Raw genomic sequence first — 16,322 nt, 5'->3', positions numbered from 1 at the left:
ATTGCTCCATTGATGTAAGCAGGGAATGCACAGTATTAGCTTGAGAGAAAGAGGTAAATCCTATCAAAGTGCAGACCAGAGAGAGGCAATGTAAAAAGTTATAGGCAAGAGATGATGGTCAGAATAGACACCATCCAACTACAAGGGAAGATCTAGTTGGAGGATAAGCCAATAAGATAACGAGGTATCAACTATTCTGTCAGAGTCATCGGATAATGAGTAATGCTGAACCTGTAAGAAGTTTTTTTTTTTTTTTAAAATGAATTTCTGTGACATTGGCAATACCAGCATTTAATACACATCCTTAAGGTAGTGTTGAACAACCTTCTTGAACTGAGGTAGTCCAACTAGTGTAGGCATACCTGAAATGCTATTGGGGAAAGAAGTTCCAGGTTTTGGACACAATGACAATGAAAGTAATGGCAATTTATAGCTTTAATAACACCAAGCGGATTAACTAACCATTTATCTTATTGTTGCTTGCAAATTATGAAAAACTGTGTTTGAGGAAAATAATAACTACAGTTCAACTGAACTTCAAAAATGCATTTTGCTATATTCTAATGACATGAAGAACACTATTGGAAATACAATTTGTTCTTTTATTTCTGGCGATAGTTTGGCTTTCTCCAATGAATCTCAGCATTTTGGGGTAGTCTTTTAATTGAATCCTTGTCATCTTATCTGTAAATGCATTCATGCTAGAAACCTAAATACTAAAAAAATGATGCCAGGGAAAAATGACAAGTTCAGCTTTTCAGCATTGTCTACCTCTGAACATACTTCGTGGCCACAAATTACTTGAGACTTGGGGATAAATAATATAACAATTATATTTGTTAAGTAAAGATATAAGTTACACATTAATGCTAGTATCTGATTCAATCCAGTCTTTGAAAGAGTAAATCAATTGTAGGCATAGGCTGTTAGCCAGCAAAAAGTACAAGGCAGGAGGAAACGTACTGGAAACTCTGCAGATTAGTAACAAATACAAGAATGAGGACAGTATTGTCATCCATCAATATCTGAAATGAAAATAAAATTTTAATATTCCATAAAGACCACCTAAAATATTAACTCGGCTTTTCAGTTAGTGATAGACAAACTGTACAGAATCAGAAAAATAAAGTGCAGAGGAGGCATTTGATCCAATGTGCCGAGTTATTGGACTGTTATGTTTTCCCAAAAGTCCTCCTTTTTTTTTCCAGTTCAAGTATTTATTTAGTTAATTGTTGAAAATTATTTTTAATTTAAAGAATCTGCTTTCAGTGCAGTGCATTCATAGATCATAACAACTTTATTTAACTTTTCTTTTTCCTTCTATTGCCTCCTGTTCTTTTGCCAATTACCTTTTAACTTTTTTACTTTAGCTTGCAGCCAACACAGAGCACCAAGATCCAGTTTTTAATGAAAACCTTGTAGTTCATTAAAATTTGTACAAAAGAATTGAAAAGTTTAAGTTAACATTTGTGAGTAGAGAGAATTTCCAAATTTCATGAACCTGTGAAGGAAACTCGGTGTCAAAATCTCAATTTGGCGCTTGTGTTTTCTCTCCAGTCATTAATTTAAATGGCTGAATAATTATGCACAGGGTACAGCCAAACTATTGATACTTCTCTCTATAATGTGCAAGATTCCCAACTGGTAGCCCAAAGTCTGAAATGGCCCTCCTACAATAACTGCTTGTAAAAGCCAGTACTCATTTATTGAATGGCAAGGTATATAATTCCCCAAAATTTGATTTTTGCTTTTGCCTCCCATCTCTCCTCTAGGACTAACCTTCCAAAAGAAGTCATGTCCTTTCCGGATTTTCCATTTGATAGTCAACTCCCTTCTTTCATCCATCATAGTGACGTGAGGTCATATCTGGAACAATATGCTGATCACTTTGAAATTCAGCCCCACATAAAGGTAACCATACTAGATTTTCCACTGAAGGGTTTGTAAAATGTTAAAATAGTGTTTGTAAATAAATGGAACAGAAATCAAACACAACACAAAATACTGCACTGCTGAGAACGTTAGGAATTTTCCCTTACTGGGAAGCAGTGGGGAAAATAGGCACATACTTGGACAGGTTGGTACCAAAGAGATACCCAACCCCTTCATCACCCAGCACCACCACCAATTAAGGCCTCTTGTGGTCAGTTATCTTCAGTCTGCAATAATTTGTGCAAGACCAAGGAACTGGACTTGGGTCAGGGAGTAGACCCTGAGAGGCACCCTCCTTCTATCACTTCCAATCCAGCAGCACCTTGTCTCCATGACCCTCAACCCCAGAACCTCCCCCAAATAATGCCTACTGTTTTTACTGCTGTCTAGGAGTCTGGAGGGTGGTGTTCCAGCAGCTGCCATGGTCTCTGTCATGGTATTGTCAAGTTCTAGAGGCATTGACTTCTGACAGCAGCTTCAGATGGGTGAGACTTCCTGCTCCAGGTTTAAGATCCAGTTGTCTTCCTGATCTGGGTAGGCTGTAGGGTTGTCTTCATGAAACATTCCCACTTTCACAGGAAAATACCAGCCATTATGTTTTCTCTGAAATCCTACTGTTGGATTTTAATTATTTTCTGTTCTTACCTGTCAATTTTAGTAGAATTTTTATGCAAAGTATAAAGATAGAAGTTCAGCTTTGGCAGTATGATAACATTTCAGTTAAAGCGGAGGTGACATTTTTAGATTAGCAAAACCATTGTTGCAGATAACAATCCTTTAAGTCTTTTTGCTAGGTAAAATTGTTAAGGGTTATGGAACAGGGCTGGTTAATGGAGTAGAGAATTAGATCACCTGTCATTTACTTAACTAATAGAACAGACTTGAGAGGGTAATGACCTACACTGCCCATTGCTATGTTATTTTCTTCTCTACCTTCTATTGTCTTTCAACATATTTCCTGTTGGTGAAACATTTCTCAAATAACGAGTTCACCAGCCTTCCTGTATTACTTCTAACAGATGTGACTCTGGATTTCTCCTTCCTTGTGGGAGCAAACTATTGAGGCCAATTCAGTGGTTCCTTATAGTAGATGATTGTGGGTAACTTAAATTAAAGGAATATTGAATATTAAAACAGATTGTAGACTAATTTATTTTTGGTCTGCAAGTTGGCTCTCATCTAATTTAGTCAGTTGAAGTATTTACCCATTCTCGTAAGGAAGATTAGCAAGAGGAACCTCAGAGGAAAAGTCTTTCGTTTTACAAAGGATTTATATTTAGATCGTTAAGAAATGTGTGATGATTTGGAAAATCTTTTCACAGTTTCGTACACATGTTGAACTGCTGAATCCTGTTTCTGGAACCACTGGAGATGCTTGGAATTCATGGGAAATAACATCTTTGAATCTGAACAATCATTGTCGTAATACAGAGAGATTTGATTCTGTTATTGTTTGTAATGGGTGAGTCTGCAGTATTAAATTTCAATAATGTGAAATGTTTATTTTTGTAGCCAAAATATTTAAAACAAGTCTAGCATTAATTTGTTTTCTCCACATACATTTTTCATGGAATTTTTACAACCAACTTTCTCACAGCCACCTTTTGGCTCAGAGCATCAAACAGGGTCTAAATGCTATTAGATGTGAGGTATTTTAGCAGTAAAATGAATTGTCCACTGATTTAATTGAATACCCTTATCATGGCTGAAAATGGCGAAATGAGGCTACTTACAGACAGTGCTCTAACAAGTGTGATTTGTTTTGACACTGGTGAATATACTTAATTGTTTATTTGTAAAAATAATATCATGTGCATTCCCCTCCAATCTGGCACAGATTGTAATAAAAATAATGGTGGGTCTATTAGCAGTTGACATTAATGATCCAGTAAAGTGGACAGCAACTTGTGGAGATCATTCAGGTGCAGTTAAACATGAAAATTCCAATATACTATTTTTCCTGCTTCTCCATTGTATTTGCTATACGTAATTTGCTTATAGATTCCCAATAAACATGTGAAGAACATGAGGTTGTGCTGCTTATGGGACTTTGGTTAACTTTTACTGCCCTTGTTTAATGGTTAAGGTTTGTGAATGCAGGTGTTAGTGAAATTTTTAATGGTATGTCAAGTTGTAACCACTATTGAATGATGTCTCTCACCGGCGCATTTCACTTGGAGTGCGATTCCTCAGAAGATCATTTTTTAAAAAAATTTATACTTTGTCTCTTATCTCTGTCTTAATCCGATCTCACTTGCCCATTTTTTTGTACATTATATTACATTTAAATATTTTAATATATACTTTAGGTCGAGACACTCCATGTTTACTTGAGGATTCTTTAATCTGATTGATTGAAGAAATATTTTGTTACTTGCTTTGCTTGTATATGCCAGAGTGATGGCCTAATGTTATTATCACTCGACTGTTAATCCAGAGACCCAGCTAATGTTCTGAGGGCCCAGGTTCGAATCTCATCATAGCAGATGGTGGAATTCGAATTTAATAAAAATCTGGAATTAAGAGTCTAATAAAGACCATGAAACCATTGTTGATTATTGAGGAAAAAGCTATCTGGTTCCCTGATGCGTTTAGGGAAGGAAACTGCTATCCTTACTTGGGCTGACCTACATGTGACTCCAAACCCACAGCAATGTGGTTGATTCTTAATTGCCCTCTAAGAATGGGCAACAAATGCTGGTCTAGCCAGCAACACCCTCATCCCATAATAAAAATATTAAGCACTAAGAATAATGGTAGGCATTAAGTACTTAATAGATGATAAAGTGAGAAACTTGTAAATCAAATGTACAGCTGTTAATTAATTGAATATTGGATTATAACCAGCAGAAATATCTAATATGAAATTTTGCTGTCCCTATACATTGCATAATATACTCATATTTTGTAAATCCTTGAGACTTCTTATTTATACAGCTGGTAAAATGTTATAATAATTAACTTCTTGGTATGTTTTAATTTATATTTTCAGCCATTATTCTGAACCTTTCATCCCACACATTCCTGAAATTGAACATTTCAAAGGACAGAAAATGCACAGTCATGAATACAGGTTTGCTGAGCCTTTCACTGGGAAGAATATGGTTCTGCTTGGTGCTGGTCCATCTGGAACAGATATAGCATTGGAATTGTGCTCAGTTGCAAAGCAAGTTGTCTTGATACACGATCATTCACTGATAACCTCATCAATGCCTCCAAATTTCCTGCAGGTCAAAGGTGTGAACAGATTTTCAGAGAAAGGAGTGATTTGTAACGATGGAATTGAATATCCTGCAGATGTATTCATGTTCTGCACTGGATATAAATATTCTTTTCAGTTTCTTGGAAAAAATGTTTGTTTAGAGGTCAAAGATCAAAGAGTTACTCCACTTTACAAACATATTGTTCATACAACCTTTCCAACTCTCTTTTTTATTGGTTTATGCATGACTGTTTGTCCTTTTCCTTTGTTCCACAGCCAAGTCTTGTTTGCTTTGGCATCTTTAGATGGTACCTATAAGATACCACCTAAAGTTGAAATGGATGCAATTACAGAGCATGAATACCAGTTCTGTTTGCAAAATGGAATTCCTCACAGACATTTTCATAAATTGGATAGTCGTCAGTGGGGCTATATTGCTGAGTTAGCCCAGTTATCCAAAACAGACTCCATACCACCTGTTACAAGGGATTTGTATGAAGCAAACAAGAAATTTAGAAACCAAGATCTGTGTAATTATAAAAGGTTTAACTACAAGATAGTAAGCCATGACACATGGATAACAGTGAAGCCTAAACCATTATAAAACTGACAGTCTGATGGATGGAAGATGCAAATCAAAGGAATGACAATCAACCAGCTAGATATGTTATGTGGAAACAATAGTGCAGTTTTTCCCATCTTTTCATTTGGATTTAGAAGATCTGCAGTGTTAAATATACAGTATAGAGGGAAAATGGGCAAAGATCATGCATCGCATGAAAGTCTGTCCATTTCTTGTCTATAAATTTAAGTAGATGGAATATTAGGAATACTTGCTCATTTATGATATGTATAGTCCTTCCTGTAGTTATTTTTTCTTCTGTATTTGTTGTACAAAAGCAAGCTTACTTACCCAACTGATCTAAATGGCCAGCTGTAGTAGCTGCAAAATGTGTTCAATGTGTTGTGTGTGCAAATACAAATTATTAGCATAAAAATGCAAAGAAATACTGTTGCAGAATACCATTCAATCCCATTTCTTGTAAAGCCTTAGGAACTATGCCATTGCATCAATTTGTTATTCTTTTGCTAAATGTTACTTGCTTCTTTTTGTTGCCAAAGTTTGGGATAAATCATTGATCCTGTATAAAGAAGTTGCTTAACTTAGACAGATGGCGGAGAATCAATTGCGGTTTCTCAGAATTACACTAACAAAATTCTAGAAAGTTTCAAGCTGGTCTTGATTTCAGGTCAAGCATGTAAGAATAAAGAAGAAATACGAGCTATGAGGTTTGTAAAAATCATATAATTAATTCTTTATTAAATGGGCAGCCCTATAGAGAGCAAATAAACCAAACATTACACAAGGTACCAAGACACCAATTGGAATTTTGCATTCAGTGGCAAGTATAAACCTCAGCTGGGTGTGTAAATAATCTATACCCTTTGGCCCTGATCCATAAACTATCCATCATACAAAATAAATGGGTCAGCTGGTCTACATCATTCATCTGTTAAAGGCTTTAAGTACTGTTAAAAATGGAATAATCTATTCCTTGCTAATTAGCTAAAATATTTGCACAAACACAATGCCATGATTTACCAAATCTGTCTTAGATTGCCAACATGTCTTAAAGAATGCATGCACCATATTTTCTACAGTAAACAGAACATAATGAATAAGCACAGTCATTTTTAACGGTTAGATCTTTCTCTCCTGATATTGGACACCTAAGCCTCCACGTTAATGACCAATTTGATATTTTCCCAGCCAGAAACCACATGAAGATGATGTGCTGGAGTCTACAATTCTGCAAAAGTATTTGCAGATATTATAAATATGCGTATCGTTGTTACATGCATATCACTTTTCACTTTACAAGCACACTTCTTTAAATTTTGAGATGATCAGCTGTAGGACTCTTTCACAGTAGCAGCCATCCTGGTTCTATTGAAAGACTGGGATTCTTTCGCACTGCCAATAATCATGGAATCATACTTGAGCAGAAACAGGCTTCCTGTGCTGGAAAATCATTACTGATTTTCATAAAATCTGCAAGCAAGAGCTGATGATGTGATGATGTAATTATGATCAGCTTTCATTGGAAACAATCAGAATGAAACAAAATTCTGTTTAAGTAGTAAGCATTTAACACGTTAAAATTAAAATAGAAAAAGTCAGTTTGTTTTTGATGTTTTATGTTTATATTGTCAAAAGTAGCATTCTGAATATTAAAGCAAAGTAGTGCAGGGTGCTTGAACTATTATGAAACTTTGAAAAGTGATTAATTTGAAATATTAACTCTGCTTCTCTCCACAGATGCTTCCAGACCTGCTGAATGTCTCAAGTATTTTTTAATTATAAATATTAGTTGGATACAGTAAAATAAAATTTGACATATAAATTTCTTTGTAAAAAATAGAATAAATTCTTGATTACAATATTCCCTTGCTATTGTAAGTTTTTATGAATGCATTCTAATTAAATGTAGCTAAACAATAATACATTCACATGCTGTTTGCATACTATGCATAGTGTTACAAAGTATTTCCAGCATAGAAACAGGCTATTTAGCCCAAAATGTCCATGCAGGATTTATCTTCTACACAAGCCTTCTTCATCCAATCTCAGCAATATATCCTCGTTGTATTTTGCATGTTTATGTAACTTTCCATTTAATGGAGCTATGTTCTGGGTAAACAAGCTCATCCTGAATTTTCTATTGAATTTATAAGTGACTATCTTACACTCACGGCTTAGTTTGGTCTTGTCCTCCAAGTGGAAAAAAAAAATTCTCTATCAAACTACTCCGTAAAGGCCAAAACTTAAATTCCTCCATCAGATCACCCTCAGTCTTTTGTTTTTGTTTAGAAAAAGGGATCCAGCCTGTTAAATTCTTCCTTGTTGAGACTATCTGTTTTCTATAATTTCAAAATATTTTTACTGTACTTTCTCTAATGCCTCTCTTTTGTTTTTTAAAAAATAACACTATGAAGATCAGAGCTGTTCAGTGTGCCAATTACGGTCCAGCAAAGCTTATATACTTTAACAAAAATTTAACATGCCTTCTCTGCTTTTCAGTTCAATCCCTCGACAACTGAAGCCTGATGCCTTGTTATATCTTTATTTTATGATGTGTAGAATACAGGTTATCTACATTGAAATTAATTTGCCAACTAGATGCCCATTATGCAAGTTTCTTAATATCTTCTTCAGTTGATTAATAGTTTCTGTACAGCTACCACATTTTGGGAAGTAGCATTGTACTATGGCAGTTATTCCCAAGGCTGATCATGTCACAACCTTAAATATTCTGTTGCCCAAGCATATTTAACAGTTATAAAATTTGTAGTTACAAATCCGCAATTCTAACTATGCTGGATGAATACAATCTGTCAAATGTTGACAAGAGTTTGTTGAATGCTAACAATATAGTAATGAGTCTGACACACGATATGAATTTAGCCTGATGACTGATAAATAGAAACAGAATTCCAGTGAAGGGTTAGATCATTGCATTGTCTCTAATATTGCCTTCAGCCTGTGAAAACCACCAAGAGGTAATGGATCTTTTAACCATGCAGTCATTTTCAAATAAATTAAAATGTCTGATATTGCTTTTGTTACAAAAGTATTACTTTTGTTTTTACAAAAATATAGTACTACTTGTCTCACAGGTCATTATTTAATGTTAGGATTGGCCAAAACTGCAATGCATTATGTAGTAGCTACCTACTTATAATATAGATTCATACAGATATTCAAATTAGGAGCAGAAGTAGGCCTCTCAGCCCCTCGAGCTGGCTCTGGCATTCAATAAGATAGTGGCTGATTGATTATTCCACATTCATTCCTATCCCCCCTAAACTTCACCCCCTGCCCCTTGATTTTTCAAGAACCTATTTACCTCTCAAAAAATATTGAAAGACTCTGCTGCCATTGCCTTTTGAGGAAGTTTTCCAAAGATGCTTGACCTATGTAGGGGGAGAAAAAAGTATTCTCTTAAATGAGTGACCATTTTTTAAACAATAACCCTGAGGTTTAGCTTCTACCACAGGAGAAAACATTCTTTCCGCATCCACACTGCCCAGATTGCTCAGGATTCATGATTTACATTACTGAGAAAATAACTTCGGAAAAATGTTGCTGCATATTTCTTTTTCTCTTCCCTTATTCCTATTTTGCCCTTAGCACTAGGTGCTCCTGAGAAGGCAGATGAAGGTAGTGTTCAGAGGATGAGATATCTTCGCTGATGACTGGTGAGTTTGCGCAGCTTGAGAACAAGTTGGGACAAGTGTCCCTTCCCTTATATACTTCTCCACGTCATAATTACATGGCTCAGAGAAAATTCATCTTCTGGAACTGTTGGGCTGGATTTCCATACGTCTTTTAGAGCTGACCTTAACCAGAATTCTCTCTGGAACTAAGTGTATTTTATCCACGTTCAAGACTTTCATTCACATGATGTTCCTTGGTAAAGAAAATACCCCGAAGTAAAAAGTTTCTTCCCAAACAAATAAACTTGAATTTTTTTTAAAAAACTCGCTTTTAAGTAGTTTGTCAGCAGTTATTGATGACGGCTTCTCATGGGGTCCTATGTAGGTTAATATCCAATGTGAATAAATCTTGGGCTAACTTTATTGTAAAGATAAATAATCAGATATGCTGAGTATTGAATTTAATTACATCATCGCTAACTCGTCTTGTGGGTGGGAATTGTACATCAAAAGAGAATTTGGGGTCGGAAGCTATAAGCAGACCTTGTTCCCTTAAGAAAAGACACTTTTTGGAATTGAGCACTCGTTTTCTGATGGGCGTGCAGACACAGTTCAATTAAATATTTTTCTTTTGGTGGATTTTTTTCCCCCCTCTGCTATCGGAAACTCGTGTGAAGTTTAAATACTCCCGACGGGACTCTAGCAAGCGGATCTCTATCTCCTAATTGGGATGGGGTTTGTTATTATTAAACAGAGTCCAGCTGGTCTCCACTTGCAGTTGCGATCAGATTCTAATCGCATCGCCTCAAAGTGATATGCAGCAGCACCTCCGTACACCTAATAAACTGTGGATTCACAGTCTCTCTTCTGATATCAGGATTTAGGTATCTTATGTGAGTGCTGCCAGCCAGAACCAGCAGTTGGTGATTTCGGAGTCACGTGATTTAAATTGTCTTGTAAAAAGAATTGCACGGTCTCAGGAAAGGTTTATACCTTGCAATTTAATTTTTAAAAAGTATGGCAATTATTAACCATTTTTTTTCTGTTGCAGTGTTTCTTCATGACTAGGCGGTGTTTAAGGATTTTGGGTTTTTTTTCCCTTTGTTTAAAATATAAAATAATTTTGGGAACACAATGAAATTGAGTTGTAATAATAAATCCTTCCAGGTTTTTTTTGTTTGTATTTGACTTTTTGACAATAGAATTGTAAAGAAGGCTCATGTCCAGATGGTGTCTCTCCCGTTAGCACTGGCTGTTTCGAACAAAGCAATCTATCAATCATCTTGGATGATTCCCAACTCACATTATTTCAAACAGGACACGCTTTGTAGATGTACAGAAAGGAACAAATTATATGCTATTCACACAAAATAAAGAAACATACACACATGAATCTATATGCCACATTTCTAAGGATGACTATTTTTGACAAGTTAAGCCGATCTGATTTGCTGGCAATGGGCCGGAAGAGAAACAGTAGAGCTAATTAGATTTACTGCGAGTTACAGGCAGCACACCATGAACACATTTTCATGATTAAAGCGACTGCCATTGCATTCTATGTCTCACCCACCTATGCCCCCCCTTTCAAATCAAGCTACGCAGCCTTGGATGAAAATAATGATCACGAGGAAATGTAATCAGAAAATAGCAGGCTAGCTAGAATGATTATATTCTGCCTCGAGGCTGGTTTGTCCTTATTGATGAATGTTATCACTTAGTAACGTGCAAGCGCACACATTCAGTGCAATCAGAAATTGTTTACGTAACCGGCGAGATTAAACAGTTCAATTTCATTTAAAAAAAGACTTGTTATAGTTTATAATGCATGTCTCCGTCTTAACACTATTTGTATCATTATGATTCAATAAATACAACGCCGCCGTTTACTGACCACCCCGCTAATTGATAAGGAAGAAGTAGGCCTCCAGCCCTCCAAGAGCAGAATACAAATCAATTCGGCAACATAAATTGCAGTAAAAATAAAATGTATACAATATTTATAAAACTACATCACAGAGAATTGTTTATTTTATTCTTTAAAAGAAGCGGTATCCGCTAGAAGCAATAAATATTAGTGTTTTCTTTAAAAAATAATAAACATAAATACCAAAATTCAGATGTAAATGTACACAGACCCCCATCCTCAGCATAACTAACACTGACCATTTTCTGAATGCACAGAAGCACGCCCGATGAAGCTATATAAAAAAAATCCCAGCGTTGAGAGATTAGCCTGGTCTCTTAGCAGTAACAGATCCGAGCAATGGGATTCACTAAGTGTACATTAACATTACGCAAGATCCTGCGCCTTCAATCCATCGAGAAGGGGCGAGAGGGACCCTGTTCGCTCGAACAGGGTTTTAGAAATCAGGACTCAGGACACAGAGAGAGAGAGAACCGTCTCGGTAGATCCCTTGATTCAGCACCATCTAGTCCAGATTACTCTGACAAAACAAGCATCCTCCCTCCAGCATTAGAGCAATGCTGCAAGATTGGAAAAAAACATCAGGTCTGTTGTTTTTCTCTTGAGGTGTCGAGACGCATTGCTGTGCCAAAAGGCGTAATCCTCCTAACCAACTGAATCTCGTCGTTTCTTTAGAAGATTTCCTTATAAATATGACAGCATTTCTGAATAATTATCGCAGGCGGTCGAGTCCCAGATGACTGGATTTTTGTAGTAACCGACCGTTGGGTAATTTTTGCTGGATCCGTTATCTTTGTTGAAGGCGTTGCTTGTGTTTCTTCTTTCTTGTTTGTTTGTGTTTTGTTGCCCGGCTGCTTTAATTGTCCAGGCGCCTTCTTGCTCTGAATTGTGATCCTCATTTCATGCATGTCCAGGGGTGGCAGGTTCGATTTTGACGATGGAGGGTCGTATTGTGGAGGTTGGGAAGATGGCAAGGCTCATGGACATGGCATCTGCACCGGCCCAAAGGGCCAAGGGGAGTACGCGGGCTCTTGGAGCCATGGCTTCGAGGTGGTTGGAGTGTACACCTGGCCAAGTGGTAATACCTACCAGGGGACATGGGCACAAGGGAAGAGGCATGGCATCGGAGTGGAGAGCAAGGGAAAGTGGGTCTACAAGGGCGAATGGTGCCATGGTTTCAAAGGACGATATGGGGTTCGGGAGAGCATTGGCAGTGGAGCCAAGTACGAAGGGACCTGGAACAATGGACTACAAGATGGGTACGGAACAGAGACCTACAGAGATGGAGGTAGGAAAAGAAAAAAAACTTAAATCAGTGTTTCAATGAATCCTTATTTGTAAAATTAAAGGTTGGAGGAGAGAAACATGGTGGTAGTAATAAAGCTATATTCAAACGTTTTTGGGCGTGCCCAAAAGTTGATAATTGGAGGCAGCTATCTTAAGGGGATTCCAGGACCAATAACGCTGCGTATAATGTATGAAATTGTCCTCAACTCTGAAACATTTTCCATTTCAAGTTCTAAATTCCAAATTGAGGACGTGTGAGATTTTCGAATCGGCCAATCTTACTGGTTGGTGAAACTGGAGAACTCAATTTCAGGCCCAATTCTAAAGAACAGCTACAATATTTGGTGTCTGACCATAACAGAAAGAGAGAATCGGTGCATGACCAAGAGGCGAAAGCTACAAAAAAACCCCGAAAATTAATATTTCCACTCCTGTTGATAAAAGTGCACCCAAGGTTGGATTCCTAACAGACCCATGACAGCAAATTTGTTCAACCGCCACCAATTGCTAAAGGGAGGGAAACTTGACAAAAACCGAGTGAGGATGATGCTTATTAGAATACATAAAACGAGAATATTGTCAGATCAAGGGAACGTGGGATGCAATGCAAGAAATTGACCCACAAAACACTGTTATATTAATATTATTAATCTGCAATACCAGATGTGGATGATTGGTTGGTTTTCCACAGTAACAGAAAACCAACACCAGAAAGAAACATCATTTTGAATGTGCATGAAGCAACCATTAAGCTAGACAAGCAAAGAAAACCATGAACTGTAATCACTGGGTTCCAGACAGGAATGAGAAGACAGGTTGAGGTAAACGCCAAGACATCCTGATAGGCTAGTGATGACTAGGCAAAGATTTCAATATAAAACGCGGGTCTGCTGAGTTTGCAGAACCCTGTAATTATTGCACCTAAGGTTTCGAATTATACACCCAAACTCCGTTTGTGTTGCCTTGGCGACCGTACAACACGTTTTCCGCATCGTGCATTGTGGAATAATTTATTCTTAGCGCTATTGTGATTGTGGAGCTACTGTGTATAGATGTCATCTGAAGGAGTAGAGATACTATTGGTTTTGCTTCAACTTTGCATGGAATAAACTGGCATAAGGATTTAAGCCTCTTGGCGATGGTCATAGTAAAGTCATCGTGCCACCAAACACCAATGTGAAACACGCAAGAGATAGATAATAAGCCTACTTATAAATGCCAGACCCATTCAACGGAACTGATAACATACACAGATTAATAAAACATTGAATTATAGATATCGTGGCACAAAATAAAGGGATAGTTGTTTAGGACCAAGAAAATTATGTGATGCTGCTAAAATAAAGATTTGTGAAGAGTATATAGCCAATTATTAATTTATAAGAAACTGTAAACAAGTTTTTTACTGGATGACTCCGATTACACAACGCTATGGGTTTAAATTACAAAAAATACGATGGAAACGGAAGTTACTTGGATGAAAACAAAAGCGAACGTAATCAGAAGGATGTCAGAAAATTTATGAATTACCCAATTCCCGCAGTAGACAGTGCACATGGAAAACTAGCATCTGGGGGTGGAAACTATCACCTCAACCTGAACTAGGGAAAAACCTCACAATTATCGCCATACTATCTTGCATATCCTTGTAGGAATGGGCAAAACGGACTAACCGTTTTTATTGCCCAGCTCACCGAGCCTGCGGTAAAATACGTCAATTTGAAGTAATGTTAATTTGTTGCAGATGTTTTCCTTTATTTCTGGAAGCACTCTTCCATCTGCCCGTCTGTAGGTTTTATATGAATTGGAGGGGGAAAATACACTCACTTTTGGACCAACCTCTTGAACCAAGCTTTTGTCCATCTGCTCCAATATTGCCTTATATCTCAGTAACAGTTTTGTTATATAACGTTCCCGTGAAGCGTTTTGGGACGTTTCATTGCAGTAAAAGGGCGATATAACAAGTTGTTGGTTTACACTGTGACCATTGGTCTCTTAAGGTGAAGATAGGAGGAATATATATCTATATCTAAATAACTTAAGATATAAACAAATAACTTGTGTCCCACACACTAGACTATCTTCTGATCTGGAGCCAGAAATTTATAAGAACTCACCAGTCTACAAGCCTTCCTGGTCAACAACGATTAACCAGTAATTGACTTTAGGATTTACAGCAATTCAACTTTGTAGTTTAAAGGGTCAGGTAATTAAACACAACTGAATAATATATAGCCTGGTATAGCACCTCTTCATTGTAAAACAGAATAGTAACTGTATCAATCTATTAGCGATAATAAACCATGTTTCTAAACATAATAGGATTCTTCATCTTATTGTTTTAAAATTTTATTAAAAACACAATATACCAGGATTAAATCACATGCAATAAAATGCTGCAAACATCTATGTAATAAACACAATAAATATGGAAGAGAAAATGTCTTATAATAAACTGAAAAAAAACATGGTACCTTGTGATTATCTTGACTGAAATTTTGTACAGAAATCTACTGTTATATGGTGGTTAAATTTTCAAAAAAAATGTATTGCTTTCAAAAATACCTTTGCCATTAGTTGTTTTTTTCAAAATGGTTTCAATTGGAGGAGAAAACCTTAATGGCAAAGATGTTAGGATTTGAGTATTAAACATAAACCATGAAACAAGAACAAATAAAGGCAAAAAGTATGCAAGTAGAGTCAACATTAATAGTAATACCTATACCTGAAGTAAAATATGAAACTAGCTTACAATAAAATCAGTTCTGAGGAAGGGTCACCAGACCCGAAATGTTAACTTTGCTTTTTTCTTCATAGATGCTGCCAGACCTGCTGAGCTTTTCCAGCAACTTTGTTTTTGTTCCTGATTTACAGCATCTGCAGTTCTTTCCATTTTTATTTACAATAAAATTTGGCTGACACACGAAACACATAGCGCTTAAATTATGATTTACTTAAAAAGCACTAATTCTCGAAATGATGCCACCAGGGCATATTTGCACCTTTCAGAAAACTGCTTTCTGTAATTCAGTAGCTTTAGACTAAAATGGTCTCAAAGTAGGATCTAAATCCATTGCCATACCTGTTATGCGGCCAGCTTAACTTTGAAAGATGCTTCTTCTCAGGTGTCCAATTGTTTCAGACAATGGACTTCTTCTAACATTGGTCCAATGATCTAAACAGGACATTGATTGCCATTTTAGTAGAATCGGTCAGAAACTATACAGGCTGTAGTGTGTTCTATGGCTGAAGAAGCCAGAAATGTCTTCCAAAAGTAAATGTCACTTTATATTCATGAGTCCAAAATGTTTAAAATGAGCCATTTCACTTCAGTCCAGCACCTCTAACCTACACAATCACCTTTACCTCATCGCACGCCCTTCTGCAACTTACATTGATGGTGGTCAATCTGGATGATCTTGATGCCTCAATCAGATGAGTTGCACCATAGCAACTGTTTAGGCCTCACAGAATATGAATCCCAGTCCTAGACCTACAAAATTTAACTGAGGGCTAGGATTCAAATTCTGGTGCTTCATGGTCACTGAAACAGGCAGGAAACCAATTCTGTCATTGGGTCACGCAAACATCAAAAGCACCCACATGAGTTTAAGAGATAGTGGGAACTGCCGATGCTGGAGAATCTGAGATAACAAGGTGTAGAGCTGGATGAACACAGCAGGCCAAGCAGCATCAGAGGAGCAGGAAAGCTGACGTTTCGGGTCTGGACCCTTCTTCAGACCCGAAACGTCAGCT

The 16,322-nt window shown here is 36.9% G+C and overlaps 2 protein-coding genes across 5 annotated transcripts in view; both read left to right on the top strand.

Annotated features, from left to right (window-relative positions):
- The window catches only part of LOC109914647 (flavin-containing monooxygenase FMO GS-OX5-like), a 21,754-nt gene extending 14,176 nt beyond the window's left edge, over window positions 1-7,578 (top strand). The window contains exons 2-5 of one of the 4 annotated variants that reach the window (XR_007263731.1): window positions 1,773-1,911; window positions 3,255-3,394; window positions 4,925-6,424; window positions 7,455-7,578. Coding sequence is in view for 3 of the 4 variants with exons in the window: in XM_020514254.2 (XP_020369843.1) it covers window positions 1,773-1,911; window positions 3,255-3,394; window positions 4,925-5,738 (1,093 nt within the window). In the remaining variant the exon portion in view is untranslated. Of the gene's footprint in view, window positions 1-1,772; window positions 1,912-3,254; window positions 3,395-4,924 lie in introns of all 4 variants that reach the window. The other 3 variants (XM_048605599.1, XM_048605600.1, XM_020514254.2) reach the window with 3 other exon arrangements.
- A 4,592-nt stretch (window positions 7,579-12,170) lies between these two features.
- The window catches only part of jph3b (junctophilin 3b), a 157,388-nt gene continuing 153,236 nt past the window's right edge, over window positions 12,171-16,322 (top strand). Inside the window, exon 1 of the mRNA XM_048606089.1 lies at window positions 12,171-12,567. Coding sequence (XP_048462046.1) covers window positions 12,186-12,567 — 382 coding nt within the window. The 5' untranslated portion in view covers window positions 12,171-12,185. The remainder of the gene's footprint in view (window positions 12,568-16,322) is intronic.

Source organism: Rhincodon typus, chromosome 15, assembly GCF_021869965.1.
Source record: "Rhincodon typus isolate 14 chromosome 15, sRhiTyp1.1, whole genome shotgun sequence".
Lineage (NCBI taxonomy): Eukaryota > Metazoa > Chordata > Chondrichthyes > Orectolobiformes > Rhincodontidae > Rhincodon > Rhincodon typus.
Note: the sequence above shows the minus strand (reverse complement) of the source record. Positions and strands in the feature narration are given on the sequence as shown.